Here is a 24,752-nt window from a genome sequence, read left to right on the forward strand (position 1 = left end):
CCACATTCAAAGTCACTTAAATCCCCTTTCTGAGCCTCCTTTAAACTTCGGCAAGTTGTCTTGACTACATCTACATGCCCAAATGCCTTGAGTTGCTGCCATGTGATTGGCCATTTGTGTTAACAAGCAATTGGAGAGTTGTACCTAATAAAGCGGCCAGTGAGTGTGTATATAGAATTACTTTACACATATAGTTTTAGTGTCTGTGTGTGGTATTTGGGTGTATGAGCATAAGGTGTGGTGTGTTACCTTATGGCAGTAGCATGAGTGTCTTTGTATCAGCATATAGCGTTAGTGTGTGGGTATTAGTGTATTGTGTTAGCATGTGCGCACAGCCACATATGGCGTTAGTAGTTGTACGTTACTATAATTGTATGGACAGCCAGCCCAGAACATTGTGCTTGTGTTTAATAACCTCATTTTGAATTGATTTTTCACCATTTTAAACAAACAATGTAATAACTTTATTTACCAATGAATTATTAGTTTATGAGTTTATTAACTCCCTAAGGAACACTTTTTTTTTTTCTTTTTTATACCCTTTGTGACCAAGGCTGTTTTGACACTTTGCTGTGCTCATGTTTATCGGCAATTTTCTCCTCTCCCACTTAGCATATTCATACAAGTTACACACATGAAAAAACCCGCTAAATAGATTCTATTTGTCCTGGTGCATTTCTACAATGCCCATATCTCCGGTATCACCCATCAGTAGACAGTTTACTTAAAATAAAACCATGATTGGAAGAAAAAAAACAAACAAAAACTGGCTCCTTCAGTTTAGGGTTGGCTCTTAGATCTCAACCAAAACCTCAACTCTTGGTAGCACCACCTCTCTTGGCAGTAAGAAATCCTTTTCTGTTTTCTATGAAATCTTCACACTTCCAGTCTCAGAAGATGACCTTTTGTTTTGTGTACATTTATGTTATTTGAACAGATGACTGTATTAGCCCTGCACATATTTATACAACATACTCAGATATGTAGCCGGAACAAGACAACAAACTTATAAAAACACGAAACAGGGTACACAAACCTCCACTATGAGCACGATGATTATCTTCACATGCTGTCCCCTTCTTTGCTGGTCTCCCTACACCTTGGTAACTTCCGTCTCCCAGGCAAGATAGGTCTTGCCATCTATCATCTTCTACTTCATTGGTGGAATCCTTCCTAAATCGCCTGTGTCCACGGTCCCTCCAGTTTTCTGAATTACTCCGCTGCTCATCAACTGACCATCTATTAAAGGCATCTTTTTGGCTGGCAACTGCTCGCCCACTGGGACTAAAGCTTTTGGAAGAATTCTGATGCGCCCCATTTCTGGCATCTTGTATAAATGGAACTCCTTTTTTGGGGGTGATCTTTTCATGCTTCTTCAAGGAGGCTTTACCATGTCCTCTCTTACTTACATTTTGCTTGATGACACGTCTCCCAAACTCTTCCTCATTATCCATTAAATGGTCCTCTCTATTTTTCTTGACAGCATCTCCCATTTTCCCCAAATTAGACTAAATTCATGCCTAATAAAGCAAACAGAAACGGAAATTACCTATACAAGTAAAAAGCATTTTGAGGGATTTGTGTTCAGAACTTCACAAATACAGTCATCAGTCGAAACGCAAGTAACTCATAATGTATAGAATATATAGTAGTCTGTCATGCTAAAAATTGACATATAGCACAAATTGTCACAGAAGGAGCTTCTCACTACCTCCATTTAAAAGGGACAGGTTCCGTGATAATTAACCCAATGAATGTTTTTTAGATGGAGCACTCAGGAACACTACCATAGTTTGGAGTGTTTGATAAGAAAGATGGAAGATATTTAGTTTTCAATCCAGCCCAGTTTAACAACCGCCTGAGAACAGCTCTTCAAAGTCACTCTTTTCACTGTAATCCTATTAAAGATCGAAATTAGTTAAAAACACTTGCAGGTTAATGACTTTCAGCCAATTTGCGCAGGGCATAAACACTTTATTTATAGTCATGTATCCATTAGGGCACAAGTATCGGATACAGAGACAAGGACATTAACCACCGGTAATGTTTAAAATGCATTTGACAACCAGCCCCTTTTAGCGTGGATATTGAATTGTCTGAGTACTTTCACCAGCTTTTACATCCTCCAAGCAAACTCTTGACTGGCTCGAGAGCTCATTTAACAGGAGACGTCAATGAATGTTTGCATTGACCTAGGTAGATGCTTTGACTCAATTTAGCTCACAATTTTACTGCGCTGAATATTTCACAATTAAATGATCATACATAAAATTACCAAAAAAGGAGTGTAAAAAGTTAGTAAGGCACTGGAACAGCAGCAGTAACATAAATATGTTGCAAAGTGGTAAACTTGGAGCCACATACAGACACGTTCAGTTAACAGAATATCTAAATAGCAGCAAGTACAGATGGGAAACTAATATCGCACATGACAATTATGGCATTTTCAGGCCAATTGAGGGCTTGGCCTTAAACTGCACAAAGTCCAATGAACACATTAGATACAAAGGTGAAAATGAAAGCCCGACAGGGTGTGTGTGTGTGTAAAATTTTACTCATAAAGTAGAGGAGGACCTACCCGTGACAAGTCTTGAATATAATTGAATAAAAGCTCCATGACTTTATTGCATGCATCATACAGAAAACAGTAATGACAACTCCTAGGCAGGGCTCAGAGTCCACCATGAGCAGTTATTACTCATTTAGCCATATAGAAAATGTCACAATGGGAAGATATCATCTGTATTACAATGAACAACTATCTTTTGAAGAGACACTGTAGCCAGTGTATGCACTAATGCATATGATAGCTGGTTGTCCCTTTAAGTTTTTGTGCTGCCCCCAGAGAAGGGTCCCATTACTCCAGCCATATGCGGTGTAGGAGACGTCTCAACGCACACGCTATACTTACATCCAGTGCCGGCTTGATGAATACTGCAGACAGGGGGGATGCGATTGATTTAAAAAATGATCAAAGAAGAAGGAGAGCAGCTTCAACTTCAGGCAAGTACCCGAAGCAGCCAATCAGTGGCAGGAAAGCACTCCCACTTAAATCAATGCGAGTGCTTGCCACGCAACTGACAGTAAGTACGTCATGAGCAGGGAGATGTGTTCAGACAAATAAAACAATATGCACAAAACCAGTACAGTTTGTGCTGTGGCACTTGTTGCTGGTACACCTATTAAAGAGCACACGTTAAACCATTACGTATATCTTGCAAAACATAACTGTGAAAGTTAGAAAATCAAGGTAGGTGAAAAAAAATGTACAGACCATACTCAGGATTGTAATACTACCATAGTTATCAAGCAATAGGATAGGCAGATTACCACAGGTATACTACTTGCTAGTAACGAGAATAAGTGGGTTGGTACAATTAGGTACAGCTGCAATAACAAAGGAAAACGTTAACCGAGCAAACCAAAAGAACATTTTAAAGCCCACCTTGGTGTAGACAGTAGTGTCTTAACAAACGGTTGCATCCTACAAGAACTGGTGTATCAGTCTGTTTGATAATGGAAGTCCTCACCCCCTCCCCCGGCTGCCATAAAGCAGGGCCTGTTTTGAGAGTATGGTGCATACTGGAAACCTGTAGATAACTTATGAGTGCACGTATTGTAGTTATGGGGGCATTGATAGGTAAAATACGCATACAGTAGGTTGATGGTGTATACAGCAGCTCGGATGCCAAACTAGCGTAACCCCCAACGGACAGAACGGCGACATTCTCAATCGTGTAAGACCCACGGCATTAGAGCAATAAACACATAAGTATCAACACGAGAGGACAGTAATGGGCCGAGGGAACCAAACCGAGGTCCCCTCTCCCTTCAGACAGCACACTAACCGTGCCCGTCCTCACTGTACATCCACGGGCTTGGCTTGCTCTTAGTCTGCCTCTTCCAACCGGCTTTTATCTGGCTGTCTCCATAATGCTTTTCGCCAGCCCCCCCACCCGGAAACCGGAACACGATGACACAGGAAGACGTCACTGACTGCGTGAGGGGAGACACCGCCCCCAACATAAAGTCTTACCGAGCATGCGCTGAGGCGATAACGCAGAACTGTGGGAATAGTGTAATTAGTAGTTCTTTCTTTCAGCTTACGACATGACGCTCGTTATAAGCAGTACGCTCCCTTACATAAAATTAGTAGTCAAAAGCTCTTGCTGATCTTCTGCAATCTTTATAGTTTAATCAGTGACATGACTCAAGAAATCTCACTAATCCAAGTGTACTCTATACAGTAACAAGCTCTTTTTTGCAGCTGAAACTCACTTGGACAGGAGTTCCTAATAATTACTACTTTATATAGCACCATCATTCTGCAATATTATTCAGTGTGTAAAAATGACATAACAAGTAGTGCATCGCTTTAACGCTTTGTACTTATAGAAGTAAAGTTTAGGAGGACCCTATACAAACTATGTTAAAACCAGTGGTGTATTTAACTTTGGCACTGGCCTAGGCCTGACCCAGGACAAGCCGACCTGCCAACTCTCTCTACGACCGCCATGACATCATATCATAAAGCTGTGCCATAGTGTAAATGGGCCAGTTGGGGAGATCATATAAACATATTTGAATTATAGGTAAATCTAGACAACATACGGTGCTCCGGGTAATAGTCAATTGGCAAAAACGTGCATGTAAAAAATTATGTGGCATGACTAGCCCATATTTAATACCTTAGAAAAAAAATGAGCTTACTTAGCAAGTTAGAATTTGCGTATTGGAATTGTCCAAAAAAGTGAATTTTTGGGTACTTTTCTCACTTTTTTCTTGGTCTTTTCTCACTTGAAAGCACTTTACAACAAGTAAACAACGTTTCCATTGTTTTTTTTTAACCTGGCCAGTAATAGTCCTGCAGTGATATCTTCTTAACTCGATCCCCAAAGATTGCGTCTGGAGTATTATTGCTAAGCAGTTTTAATGTGTTCTAAATAATGCATTTTGTAAAAAAAAAAATCTTTTTCAATATATCACATATAGCACTCCATACTGCATGTTTTTGTTACTGTAATAAAACATATACTTGAGCTTCAATGTGAAATTTTGTTAATTACAAATAGGGTGTCCAACCTGCTGCCCTCCAGCAGCTGCAGGACTACATCTCCCATACTCCTCTGCCAGCCATTGAGCTGAAAGAGCATTATGGGAGATGTAGTCCTGCAGCAGCTGGAGGGCCGCAGGTTGGACACCCCTGACATATAGCAATTATTTTTTTTTAAGAGAATATAGTCATGAGGTTATCCCACATTACTATGCTTTTAAAACTGCATAGGAAATGATGATATTTGATATATAGACTCAAGCATTATTGTATATTAAGATTGAAATTCTGTTTATGTGTCTATATCTAATACTAGCAGATTATTGGCCAATAATATGTATCTTGAGTTTCTGAAGACCACAGCAATTTTAAAAAACATTATTAAATATTGACGCTCAGTATATATGGAATTTTTTTATTACAAAAGAGAGAGGGACCTCTGGGGCAATTACACACATTGAATTAACCCTACATTGAAAATGTTAAAAAAAAAAGTTCTCAGAAAGTACATGTATATTCCCAGCTCGTGTAAGTGTATTGGAATACTTTTATCCTTGGTTTAAAGCAATTGGTGTTATTGTTGCATACTGGTGTTCAGTAACTGTGGTGTTATGTTTCCTCTACATACATTATGAAGGTAATTCCCCCCAATAATCTTCCACCGTAGGAAGAACTCAGCAGCCCCTGTATAAAGTACAGTCAGTCCTCACTTAACATCGCAGATGGGTTCTTGGAACTTGCGACTTTACATGAAAGGATGTATAACAAAATTCCATTGTCTTCCCTACCTTCTCCACCAACTGCTTTCCTGTCCGTCTCTTTTTCCACAGCCCCGCTTCTGATTTTGCTTCTTGTCAGTCTTCTGACTTCTTTATTCTGTCTTTGTCTGCTTTTCATAGTGTCTTCTTTCTTAATCTGTGCCTCTGTGAACCAGGACTCCTGGTGCACATCCGCAAAGCAATCCGCACTAGAGGCCTGATTCGCAGATGAAGAAAGAAGACTGAAGAACAAGAAGATGCAAGATCAGAAAAATGCTGTGTGTTTGAAGCTTTATACCATCATGTTTTTTTCATTTCATTATATCTGTTAGTGTTTTTTTTATACAGAACAAATAGTAATATAAATTTGGATCAATATAATAATATAAATATAAGTTCTGATATTCTGATTTGTTGAGGGGAATTTACAAAAATGTTGCATATGACAAAAACTGCACAAAACAGCTTTTGTGGCAGCGTATACAGTACACTATGAGACAAAATTTATTGTATATTTGTGAATAAAAACACGCTGAAAAAACATTTATGCACCAGATTGAATTGTATATATTGTCATTATGTGACAGATTTTGCACACTAGCAGAGAACAAAATTAGCAGTCATACAGGTACGTTGTGCAGTACAGTTATTTACAGCATGGGATTTGTTGTTATATATTCGTATTTGATTTCTAATGGAGTCACAAGCCCAATTTTCTATATTTTATAATAATAACAGAAATAGCGTGTTGGCAACAACTGCAAGAGACTGCTTTTTTATATGCACCTCCTGAATGAGTCTATTGGTCTCTATTTTAAAACCTGTAAAAAAATTAGCAAACATGAAATACTATTTTTTTTTTACATTTATATAAAATAGCAGACTTTTTGTTCATGTTGAAGCTGTTGACATTTAGCACATACCAAGCAGAGTAATTTACTTATTAATACTAGCCACATAGCAGCAACTACTAAGAAGGGCCGTGGTCTGCTCAGTGTCTATAAATACAGCAAGATCAGGTTCAGGTATCTGGCCTTCTGATGAGGGACTCCGCTCCCTCAGCCTTCCAAAAAAAAGCCTAGCAATACTCCTCTTACACTGTGCAATTTTCTTTTACACAATAGCACCACCTGCTGACACCACCCAACGACTGCTGTCATATGTTGTGTAGTGTGCCAAAATCTGTTGGTGCTATATGGATAACAATATATCCAAGGGATATCCCCTTGCAGATTTCATAAGGTTTATTTTTCTGTGTGAAAAATGACATCTTCATGTTTAATAAAGTGCATGATATTTTACCTCCTCCAGTTTATGTTCCCTCACAAATTTGATAACATCCAAGTAAAACCACAGATTATTCTAGTTGGAAGGGATAGTGTTGTCCCACCTGTCTCATTTTAGACTTCTCTAGAAGGAGGAGTGGGGCAAGTAAAAGCTGCACCTGTTTATTCAAAGGAGGCTCTACACAAAGTTTGTTTATTGGACACTCCTTTGTCACTCTAGGAAAGGTCCTTGTACATTACTGTGCACTTTACGCTATTTGGCACCCCAGAGGAAGTAGATGGCCCGACTGTGGCCAGAAGGGCGGACATACTGCAGCATATTTTGTTGCGCAGAACTAGAAATTTCTCTTTTATGGTAAGGTACCTGAGGCTTTATAATCTAATCATCTGTTAAATGGTATGGCTTTTCTGGGCCGTACCATTTCTGCTAAACCAGACTCATAGGATATTAGTGAAGTCTGTAGCAATGGTGAAAGTAAACGTGTCGGAAGACAAGTCCCAGTGTCTAAAGAGCATGGTCTCTCGCTTCCCGCAGCTGACCTTTGTACCTGAATCTTTGCTGAATTCAGGACAAGCATGTAGAATGGGGTCTTTATCTCTGTCTTAGTTGTTCCTCCTGGCTTGTGATCCCTCTTGTATCATGATTCTGTCTAATGCTCTGATTATACTGTCATGAGTACCCAGCAGCCTCCACTGCATATTAATTTACATTTTAATTTTATTAAGACACGGAGGCTTCGTATTATGCTATTCTCTTTCTTTATTCCCAACAGCAGCAAAGAGATATATACAAAAACAAAATCCAAATAACATCAGCCAATAAGCAGGTAGCGCTTCCAATAACATCACGCCCAGTCCCATAATCCTCCTCTTTCTTTGCTGCTCCCTCAGACAGCTAAGTACCAATTTTTTGCTCCCTAATATTTTGTATTCGAATATTTCATGTTTTAGACTATTTTTCGTTTTCAGTATATATATTGGTTTTTCCTCTTGTGTTTTATTTCTAATTACTTTTCTTTTCAGCCTTATATTTCATCTATGTATTTGATATATATAAATTTCGTTGGTTTTGTATTGCTTTCCGTTTTTTATGTTTCTTGTTTTTAGTTTTTCCCTCTTCTCGGTGTTCTTACCTGATTCGTCTTTTTATTTCTCTTGTCAGCGTCGCTCCGGAGGTGCTGTTGTTCTTTTCTGCCGTTCGCGGCATTTTTCTTCTTCTATCGGCTCTTCGGCGTGTCATTCGCGTCTACGCCGTCGCGCCTTCTTTCTTTTTGCTTCGCATGCGCGGTTGTGTCGCGGCGGCCATCTTTGTGTCTGGCAGCGGGTCTTACGCGGTGTTTTCTCTCTGTTTGACCTTCTGTGTCAGTTTTCTTCGTATGCGGCGGCCATTTTAATATCGTTTCGCGCGGATTTTTGCTGTCAGCAGTTCTCTGACTCTGCCTGTCCGTTGGTGCTGTTATTTTAGGGTTATTTCACCCTTCATATCTCCATTTTCAGTGCTTTCTTTTCAGGTATTGTTTCAAATTATTTCTAACTATGCAGAATTCTGGAGGCGATCTCCCTAATGGGGCTAATGTTCCCAATGCTGCCCCTCATGGCAATTTGGCTAGGGATGATCAATTGGTTTCCTCTGAGGAATTCCAATCAATGATGGACACTACTATGTCCAGGTCCATTGATCAGGCCTTAGTTCAGGCTGTGGGGGCTATGTCATCCTCCATCTCTCAGTCTATTGCCCAGGCCTTTGCTCATGCTGGGGTTTCTACTTCAGGGCATTCTGAGTCCCGGTCGACAGGGCGTAAAGCCTCTGCCAAAACCAAACACCTGTCTCCCTCACTGCATGATGTCAGGGTCTCCCCTGCTGTTATGGACGGTTCTCAAACTGTCACAGATGGCGCGTATGCACCGCACACTAGTGCCTCTGATCGGGCTAAATCGGTCAGGAAATGGAAAAGGGCGCGTGCCCTAGTTGAGTCCTCTGATTCAGAGGCCAGTGATGGTGAGGATGCCCAGTCTATGGATTCTTATCGGGATCCTCTGGACGGTGCTGACTCTGATGAGTATGATGTTCCCCCTCCAATACCAGCTACCCTTCCTGCCGTTCCTGTTAAGCAAGCTTTGGGTGTTAGAGGTTTAGAGCCTCAGGGTCCTCTACTAGATCCTAACGGTTTGCCTCTTTTTGACCCAGATGATCTCCGCCATCCTCGTTCTGCGGAGTGGGAGCCCCCTGCACACATTGCTAATTATCTGGCTGCTCGTATTCGTACTCCTTTATCTAAGGAGACTAGGAATAAACTGAGAGCCGAATGTCCACGGCCGATTGTTCCCGATGGGGTCTGCAAGACTCCCGAGGTAGACCCTCAGATCATTCAATTTCTAGGGAAGACTGGCTGGAAGCCCCTTAAGGGTCTTGAGTTTTCTCTCAAGAATTGCCAGGACAGGGTTTTAGATTCTCTTGGGCCTGTCACAAAGTTATACGAGCTGTTGGAGGCCGCCAAAATGGGTGATCAGCCTTTGGACGTTGATACCGCTCTAGGGTGGGTTCAACGTTTAGTGTGTCTGCTGGGGAACGCTAATTCCTCCCTGGCGATTGAGCGTAGGAAGGCCATCCTCCTCAAGATAGAGCCTAAGTTAGTGAATATGGCTGATAATGAACCTGGCCCCTCGGCCAAAGGTTTGTTATTTGGTGATTCTTTTATTAAGAATCTGGGGTCTTTTGTGAAGACTTTCACAGCCTTGGATAAGGCTCAAAGCTCTATGAAGCGCGTCTTTACCCCTAAGGTTTTTGGCGGGGCCGGCAGAGTTAGGGGCCGTCTGTCCGGCCGTGGATTTCGCGGTTCATTCCGCCAGAATTGAGGCTCCTTCCCCAGTAGATCGGTGTATACAGAGCCCAAGACTACTCCGTTCTTCCCCTCCAGAGGACGTCCATGGCAGTCTCGTGCTTCCAGAGGAACTTTTCCGGGGAAGAGACCCTACGGTAAGTACCTGGTTTCACCATTTTTCCCATGTAAAAGTGGGGGGCAGATTGGCTCTGTTTGCTCCCGTATGGGATGTTTAGGTTTTGGAAACTGTGCAGGCTTATCGTTTGGAATGGGCAACCATTCCTTTTCAGGTGGCTCCTGCCAGGCCTTTCGTCTTTCCGACAAAGGATCAAGAGATGATCTCTGCAGAAGTCGCAGAAATGGTGGACAAAGGGGCCATTCAGGAGGTTCCTTGGGATACCCCAGGATTCGTCAGCAACCTCTTTCTTGTCTCCAAGAAAGGAGGTGGAGTACGTCCTGTAATCAATCTACGGCCTTTGAATTCCTTCCTAGTGTATCGTCACTTCAAGATGGAAGGTATCCATTGTCTTCGGGATCTGTTGCTCCCGTCAGATTGGATGGTCAAGTTGGATCTAAAGGACGCTTATTTTTCGATCCCCATAGCCATCGAAGACAGGGATTTTCTTCAGTTCACGTGGCTCGGGAAGAAGTGGAGGTTCACATGCCTCCCGTTCGGCCTCTCGTCCGCCCCGTGGTGTTTTACCAAGGTTCTGAAACCAGTGGTGTCGTTTCTGCGAAGTCGGGGTGTTCGGCTTATCATATACCTCGACGATATTCTGATCATGTTCCAATCAGAGGCACTCCTCAAGATTCATCTCGGTTGGACGGTATCCTTACTGCAGAATCTGGGTTTCCTGATCAATTGGGAGAAATCCATCCTGAATCCCGCTCAATCCATCGAATTCCTGGGTTTTCGTGTAGAGGCAGTCCTGCAGACGTTGCAACTTCCTCGTGCGAAGGTCGTAGCTATCAAAAAGGAGATTCGACGAATACTGCGTCTTCTGTTGATTTCCCTGCGACTCCTAGCTCGCATGTTAGGGCTTCTTTCCTCGTCCATTCAAGCCATCTTCCCGGGACCATTGCATTACAGAGCGCTACAACGTGTGAAGGCAGCTCATCTGAAACAAGGCTTCTCTTACGAAACCTGCTGCTTCAGAGGACTCGGGGGTTCAGCGTGGAGACTATCCGGCCAGGCGGCATTAAAGAGAGGGCTCCTGCGTGGGCCTGGATGTGCCAGATAAGCTCTGACACCTGATTTTCCCACTCTATCCCGCTGTCCCATCAATCTCTACCTCTGTAGTGCTTTTCAGGACTGAATTAGAGCTCGACAGAACAGCAGGATTCAGGACCACAATAGGGACACAAGAAAATGCATACTATGCATGTGCAGAATTATGCACACGCACAGTAGAGCTGCCAGTTTGAGCGACATTCTACCTCCCAAGCTCCACCCCTCAGTGTCCAGATTCACTGAGGGCAGAAGTGGGGAGGTATGCAATAATGTTATAACTGACAATATACAAAATTGACGATAACATTGACAGACATTTAAGACCACCCTACTATTGCATATAGTTACTCATTGTACTTGACAACTTTTCGCTGAGTAGAAAACCTGCAAAACATACTGTCTGTACATTTTATATATCCTATAAGACACATAAATTTTTTTTTTCTAGTTAAGAATATTTAATTAGCAGGAGAATGTCTTTATCCCTTCATGACAAAATATTGTGTAACCTCTCCCCTCTAGATCACTACCACGGATGTTTTGCGTTTGTTGAAATGTTTTATTGTTTTAGTTTACTAGACAGTTTTACAGTTTTAGATTTGCGTGCTTGTCAGATAGCCATTAGATGGAAATAAAAATAAATGAAAAAGAGCTAATGGTTAAACTCTCACACACCCCTGTCAAATTTTCTCTACCTATCTCGGCATGAAGCACACAACTGTCTCTTTAGCTGGGCTTCCAAAAACAATGCGACATTAATTACATAGCTGTTAAAAGAATACTGAAATAGTAACGATATGTTGAGCTCTCTTAAGCAAATTATATAACAAACAGCAATCATTTAGTTGACAAAAAAAAAGAAAGATAAAAGATCACAAATCAGACCATAGACAGAAACTGCATTGCTTTGTGGTTGCATCCTGTAACATTTACTTTTATAAAATTAGTTTTTGTACGGTGGTTTTTAGGTACATGCAATAATCTATTGGAGTTTTATGGACTTAATTCGATGAAATTAGATAGACATCTTTCCAAGTTATTTCTAGCTGATCATTTATGCCTGATATCAAACACATCTCTTTATGACAACCTTATAGCAGGGCCAGTCTTAGTGCCCGTTGACTAAGGCAGCTGCCAGGGGCACTTGTACCAGGGGCACTAACTTTCTCATAAAAAATGTAAGGGGTCCTGATACTCACAGCCAATGTTTCAATGACATGTATGGGTCATGCACAAGAGGTCTACAAGGTCCATACCTACATTAGGATTCTACATGTAAAAAAGGCATTGTGCGTATGGGCAGGGGGGGCAACTGAGAAGCCTCTTGCTGCCAAGTCAGGAGTCTGTATAAACTAACCTCTCTTTGTGTTTATAGCCAAAATGGGAGTGCAACACTTATTATTAATGTATTGTAGTTAACCTCTTCATTGCTGACTACAGCTTTCATTTGTGTGTTGTAGTATGATGGCATAATGTAAAATGGAATTTTGGCTTAAATGCAGGGCACGGGGCAATGTTACGCATATGCTGTGTTGAGGCCAGTTCCTTGTATTTGTCAACACTACCTCTTGTCTAGGATACTGCAGATCTCTATATTTCCCTGTTCAGTATGCAGAAATGGTTTATATACATATGGAAACCTACCTCATGTTTTTTTCCCTTTTTATTATGTTATTGCTCCCCTTTGACAAATCATGTTGGTTCTAACTGTGGTTTGAGTATTTCCACCAATGAAGTCCTGTAGAGATAGAGAGAGATTACATTGGTAAAAATATAGTAGCTTGCACCTTTCTAAAACTTATAAAGACTATTCAAAAGAAGAATGCCAGACACACTTTCAGTAATAAGGACAGAAATAACAAAATATCCTGTATGCTTGATATTTTGAAAGGAACAGTCTACTGCTCAAACCACCATCACCAAACTTTTATGTTTCCTTTGTAATTTAATATGTATAATTCATGTTTATTAACTTAATAATGAGTGTACTGCATGACAGTGGAACTGCAGAGTTCTTCAGGTCTGACTCCTCCACTTGGATTCTTCCCATTAGAATCAAATGCAGATGCATATGTGTGCATTTGTCATTACCTGAATACTACTTGTCTCTTTGAAATCCTGCCTGAGCCTCATGTGTTTCACTTTGTGAGTGTCAGTTTATCATTTGTCTGGAGGCATTGCTTAAGGATGTGGGAGCTGTAATTCACCAATGAAGGTATACCAGAGGTGAAAAAAGGGTATCATACTTTTTGAAATTTATATTTGGTCCTAGACTGTATTTGTTTAATATATATGGCATTAAATCCCTGCAATATATTGTGTACTGCCACCGACATAAGCTTAATTTACAAATGCCCATATTGGAAAAAAAACACAAAAATCAAAATAATTTAAATAATTTAAAAAAAAGTTTCCATAACATAGTTCACTATATGGACACCCCTCCTAAATAATGATTTTAGATGTTTAGCCACAACAGGTTTATAAAATGAATCACATAGGCATGCCATCTCCATAGACAAACATGGTAGTTCAAAGAGTCATACTGAAGAGCTCATTGACTCATAGGATGCTTTTGCCACAAGTCAGTTCCTGAAATTGCTGCACTACTAGATCTGTCCCGGTCCACTGTAAAAAATATTATTGCACCTATAAGCATATAGGAGCTAACAACAGCTCAGCCACAAAGCGGTAAACCACACATTCACATAGTGAGGCCACCAAGTGCTGAAGCTTGTAAAAACCACCTGTTGTCTGTAGCATCACTCTGTAAAGCACACCACCACTGCACTCTGGAGTAGTGGAAACATGTTCTCTGGTGTGATGAGTCATGCTTCACTGTCTGGAATTCAGATAGACAAATCAGGGTATGGTGGTTGCTAGTAGAGAGCTGCCTACCGTAATGCACAGTGCCTATTATAAAGTTTGGTGGAGGGGAGATAACAGTCCTGGGCTTTATTTCAAGGGCCTCTTAATCTAGTAAAAGGTAATGTCATTGCCACAGCATACAAAACGTTTTAGATAATTATATTCTTCCAGCTTTGTGGCACCAGGTTAGGGAAGGTCCTTTCCTGTTCCAGCATTACTATGATGAATTGGAACACTGACTGCATCAAGGACTTCTCATCCAACATCAATGTTTGAACTCACAAATGCTCTTTTGGCTGAATGGGCACAAACTCCCACAGACGCACTCCAAGATCTTATGGAAAACTTTTCTGGAAAAGTGGAGTCACATAGTTGAAAAAAGGGGCAAACTCGCCATGGTTTTTATCTTCCAGGTAGGGACCAATTTTTTTGTAATGTATCGGTTTGTGTTATCCTGTCATTTCTAGTTTTGCCATACCCCTTGAATATATGTGATGTAATAAGTGCTGCATAAATTGTCGGCTCTGCATAAATAAAAGATAATAATGGTTTTAGAATAGAATGTCCAAAAAGCTCACATAGGTGTGATGGTCAGGCAGGTGTCCACATAGTTTTGGTCATATAGTGTAACTTTTCCCAATGTACATCACTCAATAGAACTATAAAATAAAAAATTATTCTAAAAAAATTACCCACTTTTATATGCATGAATTGAAAATATGTAAGATGGCTCTACTTGATTGTGTGACAGACACTATGAAGACATAGACAAATATGAATCATGTAGTACAATATAGCGCTGTTCTTGAATGGGTTAAACTACAAATGCTCAAAAACAATTGATGCACTAAAAGCACAAGCTATAGGTGGTCAATAAAAACAATTATGCCAATATGGTGACAGTTTCTTGTTAGCAAGTAAAAAAATGCTGAGGTTGACAGTGGTTAAGCATTTATGATTTCCTAATGGCAGCTGCCCTTATGTCAAACATAAAGGAAATAAAATACAATTGCAGTATAGTCAACAATTTTTGTTACAACCTACATTTCTACACTTTCCTCATAAATGTGTTTTAAGCAGTATACATAGAGCAAAATGAAAACGTACAAAAATCATGTAATCGTTTAGAAGATGCAGGTGTTCAGCCTCATACAAAAAAAAACACCTTATATAATATTACTCATGGGATTCTACCTAGCAATGAAAAATATTTTTTGCATGAGGCATGTCTAATTTTAATGCAATTTGAAAGCAGCTAAACAAGTTGGCAACAACCTGTGGATCAACGCTTTTCCATAAATCTAGAGAGAACCTAATAAAAGGTTTATGTAACCCTGTAAATCCACTGTCTGAGGTACGGGGAATGTTACATCATATGTCCCATGAGAGCACAGTGCTCAATTCCTAATTTAAGGCACTAAGCATGTTTCTGCTCTGCTGCTTGAGTCAAGGTGTGTATCGACATTACACAACTATTTATATACTCCATTCTGCAAAAATAAAAATAGTACCCATGAACTTCATTCAAACTTTATTAATGTTTCAAATACTTAAGTGTTCTTGCTATATAATCACCAAACTCTAACAAACTACCAAAAATGGTAGAGATATGTGCACTGTACATATATAAACACCAAAACCTAATGTAAGGAGAGAACGTAAGGAAAAAAAGGTATATACAAAGTAAATCTTTATTAGACAATATAATTTAAATACATATAAAAAATATATATAATAAAAAAGCATCTCGGCACCAAGACACATATAGAAAGGTACCTATGAACAAGGGCACAGGACTACAGGAACCAGGATGGAAATATGTATGTATATAAAGGCACAAATAAGAAACACAAGGATGACCACAGCAATAAAGTAAAAAGGAACAAATGAAATAACATACAGCAATGGTACATCAGTGCTCAAAAGTAAATAACCAAACCTAGAAACAGGGCTGAACACAGCAAAAAAGCCTGGTGATAAATGGTGCCAAGTCCAAACGTACCAACCCCAACGTATGTTTCGCTGCAATGATCTTTGTCAGGGGGTTCTTGCTATATTACAACAGACCTATATTTGCTGTTCTTCATTCTAAAAATTAGTGGGAGAAAAATACGATATATGTTAATGAAGGCATTAGCTATACATTTTTTTTGGCGGGAGCCAGGTCTGTAGGTAATGTAGAGATTAAATCTTGAGAAAAACAGAGCTCAGTAAGCGTGTTGAGTCGTCATGCTAGTTGTAAGTATTCCAAGTTTCTGTACAAACAGTGACTGGGTGAAGAGCACCATCAAGTAAGTGTCTCCATTCCTCAAGAGCAAATGATGAATCCACTTTCTGGGTCTCAAAAATGAATTTGTTTAGCGGATAACTGGTGGGTCCGGAGTCTGAAGAGAACCTTGGTGACACCTTTTCTGTGTTGGAGTAATAAAGAGAAAAAGATCAGTATATCGTCAAAGTAAACAATAAATATAGAGTCCAACATATCCCTTAAGAAAAATGAAATGTGGATGGAGCATTGTAAAGCCCAATTCTTTAATAAATGTTCAGAACCACCACAATATAAGCATAAGTTCTGGCATCGCCTTCTGATCTTTTCTTGAGCAGAGAGAGGACCTCAATCTATCTTTGCATAGGTTCTTCATGTGTAGCTGATGGAGTAGCATTGGTCACAAGCCTTGGTTAGAAATAGACAGTTGAATGAGTCTTAAAGGCTTGGCTCGTAAATGAGGAGCGCTTCAGACGTCGCTTTCTGATCCCACAGTCAACTTGTGTAACCAGACTGATGAGGTCGTTCAAGGATTCTGGATTTCCAATTTTAGCTGGTTCGTCCCTTTAATTATCCGCAACACCAAGCTGGAATCGATTTTTCAATGCTGCTTTATTCCAGGTGCTTTAAGTAGCTACTAAGTAGAAATCTGTAACATCTTCCTCCAATTGCCATTTGCCTTGGCATACAGAGCGGATAGTAGACTAGGCAGTGGCCTTTCTTTGGGGATCCTCATACGGTTCATTCATGGCCCAGCAGAAGATGGGCCAGGACTAGAGCAAGGGACTGTTTATGTGCAATAGATGATGAGCCCAACCCACAGGGTAAGGAAATTACTGCATGGACAAGGTTTCAGAGCAAATACTGATGGGTTCCCAGAAAATTTTCTGGGTAGTATGACCTGAGGTTCTGGGTCAATGGCGGCTGCCCCTCCAACAGCGAGAGAAGTTAGAGTATTAGGAATTGGTGATGATGGGGCTACATCAAAAATTAGCCTGTAGATCCTGTAATTGGTTTTGAAACTGCATCTGGTTTACTTGCATGTCTTGCATGGTTTGTGCCTAGGCGGCAATCTGGTGGCTGAATGCAGTTCTAGCTTCAACCATTGCTGATAGCTCCATGGTGGCTCAGTTGTTTTGTAAGGATTCAGTAGGATCTGGAGTGTGCAGACTGAGAGGCACCACTTGTAGGACACCCCTGACCCATGGAGACTGAAAAGCATAACAGGCTTTGGTAAAGCAGTGTGGGCCCTTTAAAGAGCACAGGTCTGGATGGTCCGAGGTCAGGGCTGGAGACTGAAGCAGTAGCGAGAGACAAGCCAAGGTCAGAGGGCAGGCAGCACAAAGTCATAAGGGAGAGACAAGCCGAAGTCAAATAGGCAGGTAGCAAGCAGGATAAGGTCAACAAACAGGCAGGGTCATGACAGGCGCATCGTCAAGATAGGGCTTAAGAAAGAACACCATAACCTTTTCCCCCACCATGAACCCAATAACGGAGACCACACCAATATGTTGGACAATAATTGTCCACAGCTTTATTACAACCATAACATGATAAATATATATAACATATATATATATGATATAAACATATATAGAACATACCAAACAATAAGTCATTGTCCACAACAGATAACATACAATATAACCCCTCACACATTCCCCACATGTCAACACATAGACAATGACCCCCAAAGTATATTATATATAACACATCAACCTCACCATACCTACGAGGTGCCACTAACATACCAAACCAACAGTAGGGGCATACTGTGATACTCCTAGCACCCCAGGTTCTGAGCCACAGACCAGCTCGAAACCTACCAAACGAACCAACCATACCAACCAGACAACCAAAACATCCCCATTCTACCCCCCACCTAACCAATCCAGCCCTGCCGCTGTGACCAAGCGAAGCTAAAGAAAAACAAAGGGAGGGAGGGACAAAAACAGGTAAGTGGCTCAAATTAAATGTGACAGGAATCTAAAATGTATTTATTTTACCTCTCACAAAAACCCTGCCTACTAAGAACTGTCACCAATCCCAAACCATTAACACCCTAAAGCCCTCCTCCTAGCTCTGTCAAGGCTTGTTCCGCTAAGCTGCGCTACTCCTCTGGCTACAAACTAGGAGTAGCAATAGGCAAAACAGTAGTATAATGCAGCATGGAAACTGAGAACCAGAACAACTGAGTACTGAAAGATAGCTGCTTCTGGGATCCTCCTTTTGTCTACAGGTTAGAGGTTTCTGCAAGGATTGTTCAGCAAATCCTGTCCTTGCTGGAGACCGCCTCTTAGGTGTATGAGACATGGTGGTGTGTGCCGCCATTAACATATGGGTGGGCTTACTTTTAGGCCTTTGCATGGATCTTGCAGTGTAGCGCTCGGTTACAATATGATGATTAGCCGTGTCAAATCCAGCTGACAGATCCAGAATATTTTGGATTGAATAATCACCATTGTCTCCTGTCATCAGGAGATCATTTAGAACACAAAATCAATTTTATGAAGTCTGATTAAAAAGTAACACACGTTTTAAATGATTTTTCCATGAAAAGGGAGGTTGTAGACAGGCCTATAATTTGATATGCAGTCTGGGTCTAAGGAAGGCTCTTTAAGAATAGGTCTCAACACTGATTCTTTCAATAGGCCTGGAAACATTCACGATTCCAAAGAACATTGGACTATCTTTATCATGACTGGACCAGTTATATCTGTGCATGCTTGTAGAAGATGTATAGGTGCAGGATAGTTTGCCTCAGGTTTTGTGTGATTGAGATGAATTCTTCCATGCCTAAGGTGTCAAAGCTTGTCCACAAGGTGGGGAAATTTGGACCTCCACTCCTGGGCCTTTGTAAAGCTGTGCTCTTGCAATATAGGTCTGGATGCCTCTCTTATTAGTGAAGAACGTTACCTAACCTTTACATTTAAATAGATGTAATAGATTTATGGAGATATGCAAGCAAGTTGGCTTGCAGAGTCTTTCTATGGCGCAAAATAGCTGGGCCAATTCGGCCAGTTTTGGGGGGTAAATTTGGTCTATTCTGAGCAGATAGAGAATTAAATGCAGTGATGTCTGATCATACAACTGAGTTTATCTTTATAGAAGAGATTTAGAGTCCAAGTTGGAACACCAGGTCGAGTGAGTGGCCACTTTTGTGAATGACAGTTGGCTGTTTGTGTGAAGCCGTGAGTGCTCATCATGCAGATGAGGTGCTGCCCAATTTAGGATTAGCACTGTCACCTGTTCTTAGAATTACCTTATGAACCCCTTCCCAGTGCCAGGAGGCCTTCATATTAATAGAACTCTAAACCCTTTCACTGTGGAAATACTGACAACTATGAATTCCAAATATTTTGGTGTATTAATTGAAAGTGGCCTAGTCTTTAAATATGATTGCCACTAATCCTCTCTTGTGGTTGGGACAGCGGTGCTCGAAATAATTGCTTGGAACCGCTGCTGCTTCTTCTCTCTCCCCCTCCCCTTTCTCTCTCTCTCTCAAAAAGCATGCGTTCATAGGAAAAGTAGTATTTTGTCTCCCTATCAATATAAGAGTGATTCTCAGAAACATCAAAAGAAAAGGGAAAACATTTGTGAACTGAGAAACTTCCGAATAAGCAGCTACCTTTCCACTGCAACAACTGCTGGTGTTTCTGTACCAAGTAACACTGAAAGGTTAAAATCTGTGGAAAGTAACTTTGATGTCAGTGGGGTGGAAAGGTGAGTGATTTCGGACATCATAAATGTAGTCTCCAAATTGTTGCATTCACGAAAACCGGATTTATCCAGTGCAGCACATCTAATATAAAATGCAGCGGAAGCCCTTTCAAAATATAGGGATAATTTGGATAAAGCAAAACAGACATCGATAGAACTGGCAGGGGGGCACGCAGACTCAGTTCAAAAATAAGAGAGTAACAAAAGTGAAGCTCTGCTTTGATGAACTTTCAATAGACAAAAGATTGCAGGATATTGAGCAATGGTTTAAAAGCCTTGTGTTTTATAGATGTTTAGACATTGTCATAACTCATCTTTTTAACAGATTTGCTGGAATCAGCAATGTCATGCATCGGTTCAATATGATTAAGCCTACTGTACAATTATTTGTTCAAAGCTGAATTACAACTACAGGAATGTCATATTACCAGCAAAAACGTCTGAGCCTCCGTTCATTTCAGGAAGAGATTTACGGTTGCTCCAGTATGAAGGACCTACTACTATTAGTTGAAAAACTGTCATCTACTGTACAAGATATATGCATAGCTTTGCTACTGTTCCTCGACATTCATGTTATAGTTGCAACCGCAGAAAGGTCATTTTTCTAAATTCAAGTTACCAGAGAAGCTCAATGTTACAAAAAAATACTTTCTGGCCTAGCTTTGTTAGGTATTTAAAATAAGCAAACTCAACATTGAAACCATTGTGGACAACTGAGCAGAAATGAAAACACCCCAACATCAATTTTAATGGGATGAGTAAGGTTTCAGTTTGGCCGTCACTTCATTGTTCAGTTTGGCCGTCACTTCAGCTTACAGTTGTGCGTTTATATTATAACAAGTATTTTTTTTTTGTGGTGTGGTTTTATTTACATTTTGCAGATCTTCCTTTTCTATGTGCCCTGAAGTTTTCTTGAACGTTTTTATTAATGGAGAGTTAAACGTTACAGAGTTTGAAGGCTTCAAGTTTGAATACACTAAGTTTGGTGCACCATTTTTACCGTTGTTTGTCTTTCAATCTTCTATCCTGAATCATATTCCCAGTTATGGAAGTTTTGATTAAGTTAATTTAATGTTTATTTTTTTAACAATTTGCAGTAGTTTTGTACAATGAATGATGCTTCCGGGATTCATACTGAAACAGCAAGTGTTTGCAGTAAAGGTAGGCAGCTCTCTATGCTGGTCCTAGTTAATGTTTCTAGTATGTAGTTACTTTCCAAAGCAGTGGTTGTCTTTGACCTATGTGGTATCAGCCTCCTGGAAACATTCCCTTTCTGCTTCACCTGTATCTTGAAAACCTTTTGGAAACTCACTTTAGCAATACTGTTTATATGACCTGGTTAAAATTCTTAAACAAATGTGGGTAAAAACTATAAAGTTTATTAGATTAGATCATATTTTGCACCTGAACAAGTTCTGTATAAATAAGCCTGTACTCATTTTAACCTCCGTTATCCTTAAAAGCTACTTAGCAGATTATTACATTTAATTTCATTTTTTTCGATCTACCAATTTTTTACTGGATACAATATAGTAAGCCCATTTGAGCAGGGCTCTGCTCACCTATTTGTTCGGTAATTTAAATTGTTATGTTATATACTACTTGTTATGTTTACCCATTGTACAGAACTATGGAATATGATGGTGCTATATAAAACAATACATAATAATAATAATAATATTACATTGTATTAGGCATCTTTTTCATTAATATAATTTCCTTTACTTTCATTTAAATTGGCAACCTGTAAATATATACATGTAATCCTGTTTTGTACTTTTTTAGTAAGAACTATGATCATTAACCCCTTAATGACAAGAGGATGCCCGTTTTAAAAGAGTTTAGGAGGCCATCAACGATCACCTACTAAACTTCAATGGTGTCTCTGGAATGCCTCGATTAGGAGGCATTCAGCGACACCAAACACTTACCCCAGGACGGGCGTGTGTGATCTTCGCCATCCGCAAGATGACGGCCACCCTGTAAAAACAATAATAAAGATGAAAAAGTTCGCTAGATGGTCTCCAGACCCTCTAGAGAACTCTGGCTCCACTTGCAGGTTGAATACAGGTACTGCATTCAACCATGCAAGTCAATGGAGCCCAGCTTTCTAATCAGTAAAATTAGTAAAAATAAATTAAAAAATAAATGAAAAATAATAATAATTAGAAAAAAATTGTTAAAAAAAACAGTAAAATGTAAAAATAATTGCCCACTATCAGGGGAACCTTCAAGTTCCAAAAAATGTAAATTGAATTGGCCGGGTTCAACAATGTCCCAATTAACACGGGGGGGAAGGATGGCCACACATTTAATTTCCAATTAGAAAAATGAAATGTGGCCTTTTAGTTCCCCCAAAAAATGACAAACCCGTGCATGTGGGGGTATCACTGTACTCAGGAGATGTTGCTGAACACATATTGGGGTGTCATGTGACAGCGGCATACATCAGGAGCCGTAAATTCATACATAAAGTAGGTGTGTGGGGGAAAAATACACACAAAAGAATACTACTGTAAACTTTGGAAAAATGCTGGTGGTAAAATGTGTGCATACAAAGAGTTAAAATAGCAGCATTTAAAATACCCTGGGGTGTCTAGTTTTCAAAAATATATGGTTTTATTGGGCACACTGAAATGGCCCGGCTCAAAGATGTACCAAATAGGGCATGGGCAGTGGATCCCCAAATGCCAAAGTTCAACATTGAAAAATGTGCATGCCCCAAATGTGGCCCTTTTGCCCCCCAAAAATGACTACCATAAAGTTTGACAAAGACTGGTGGTAGATATGGTACATGGAAAGAGTTAATATATATATATATATATATATATATATATATATAATTTGATGGGGTAAATTGCATTGGCCGGCTTCAAAGATACCCGAAATGGCACATGGGGGGAAGAATTACCAGATTTGGAAAAAATGGCTTTGAAATAGCAAAACGCTACCTGTACTTATTGTCCCATAACGTGTAGAAAAAAGCAAAAAAAAACATAAAAACATTGGGTATTTCTAAACTCAGGATGAATAGTAGAATCTATTTAGCAGGTTTTTTTTATTACATAGATGAGTAAAAGATTTTTCAACTAAAAGTTAGAAAAAGTCATTTTTTCTAATTTTTTCACCATATTTTATACCTTTTTTAATAGTAAATAATATGATACAATCAAAACAATTTCATCTAAAGAAAGCCCTTCTTGTCCTGAAAAAAACAATATATAACTTGTGTGGTTTCAGTAAACGGGAAAGAAGAAAATTACAGCTAAACACGAGCAGCGCAGAAATGTTAAAGCGGCCATTGTCACAAAGGGTACAAAAAGTAAAATCAGCCTTTGTCAAGAAGGGGTTAAACAAACCCACTGCCACATAAAAATAAATAAAATAATCATATAATTACCCCTGGGAATGCAATTCATCGTTAAGTGAAACTGATAATGAAGAAAAGACAAGTGATCACATTTGCCACTAGATGGCACTGAGAGCGTTTGATATTGATATTCTGCAATTATTAGGGTCCAGTGAATATTTTACATTCATGGAACGATTAGATTTTTTTCATGTATTTACTCTGGATGAATCTATATGCAAACTCTGAAAAAATGATCTATCCTCCACCAAACGTTAAAGTAGGCACTATGCATTCCGGTAAGTAGAGTTCTCCTGACATCTGCCAAACCAAGATTTGCCCATCAGACTTCCAGATGATGATTCAGCGTCCAGAGTCCAGCGGCTTTGTGCTTTACACCACTCCAGCCGACACTTGGCATTGTGCAAAGTGATCTTCGGCTTGTGTGCAGATGCTTGGCCATTGAAATCCATTCCATGAAGCTCCTGCCAATATTGTTTCTAGAAGCAGTTTGGAACTCTGTAGTGAGTGATGCTACGGAGAACAAGTGATTTTTACATACTATGTGATTCAGCTTTCAACAGCCCTGTCCTTGTGGTCTTCCACTTTGTAGCTGAGCTGTTGTTGGTCGTAGACACTTACACTTCACAAAAAAGCACTTACAATGGAAAGAGAAGATCTAACTTTGTCACTGACATGTGGCAAAGGTGGTCTTATGTCCCACGATAACGCTCCTAATTTTTAAAATAACCTATTAAGCTTTTGCATTAAAAATGTAAAACCGTGCTGTCTTACTACAAAAATAACTCCTATAATTTTGATTCAGTAGTTATACTAACACTAAGTCATGGCATCCGGTGCACGTAGCATAATATTGCTGAAAATAACAAACCTTTGGATCAGTTTAGAATATTTGTTTGAGTGTCATAGGTTCATAGTTTAGAATATTTGTATTGGTGTCATAGGTTCACAGGAAAAGCTGAAACTGTTATCTAAGATATATGATTAACCACATATCTTGGGGTTCAATTTAGTTAAGTGGTAAGACACTAGATGACAGATATGACTGAAGTCCACAGTGAACAGACTTAACCTGATCCAGAAGAAGCACAATTGAAAATGGTGACCTCCAACTTTATCTTCTTTAATGTAAATACAAAATGATAGAAAAAATCTCAATACTATTTTACATAGCCAAACTGCATACTCATTCTTTAAAAAGTATTTATATATATATATTTTATATTAAAGCTAAATATTTTCAACAGCTGCACACCATAATAGTTTTAAATGTATTTGGCTCTAAGTCAAAAGTACATACGGCAGTGGATCATTGTGTTTTTCCATAACAAAATCTATAAATTTATACATAGTTTGGATTTTACATCAACTCATAATA

General features: G+C 39.7%; 2 protein-coding genes across 2 annotated transcripts in view; both read right to left on the reverse strand.

Moving 5' to 3' along the window:
- Nucleotides 1-3,972, reverse strand: part of TUT7 (terminal uridylyl transferase 7) — a 29,292-nt gene extending 25,320 nt beyond the window's left edge. Inside the window, exons 1-2 of the mRNA XM_053467320.1 lie at nucleotides 3,849-3,972; nucleotides 1,037-1,520 (exon numbers count right to left, since the gene is read on the reverse strand). Of these exons, the coding sequence (XP_053323295.1) occupies nucleotides 1,037-1,493 (457 nt within the window). The 5' untranslated portion in view covers nucleotides 1,494-1,520; nucleotides 3,849-3,972. The remainder of the gene's footprint in view (nucleotides 1-1,036; nucleotides 1,521-3,848) is intronic.
- Nucleotides 1-24,752, reverse strand: part of ISCA1 (iron-sulfur cluster assembly 1) — a 521,537-nt gene that overhangs the window by 52,802 nt on the left and 443,983 nt on the right. The gene's annotated exons all lie outside the window — the stretch shown is intronic.

Source organism: Spea bombifrons, chromosome 1 (assembly GCF_027358695.1).
Source record: "Spea bombifrons isolate aSpeBom1 chromosome 1, aSpeBom1.2.pri, whole genome shotgun sequence".
NCBI classification, from domain to species: Eukaryota; Metazoa; Chordata; class Amphibia; order Anura; family Pelobatidae; genus Spea; species Spea bombifrons.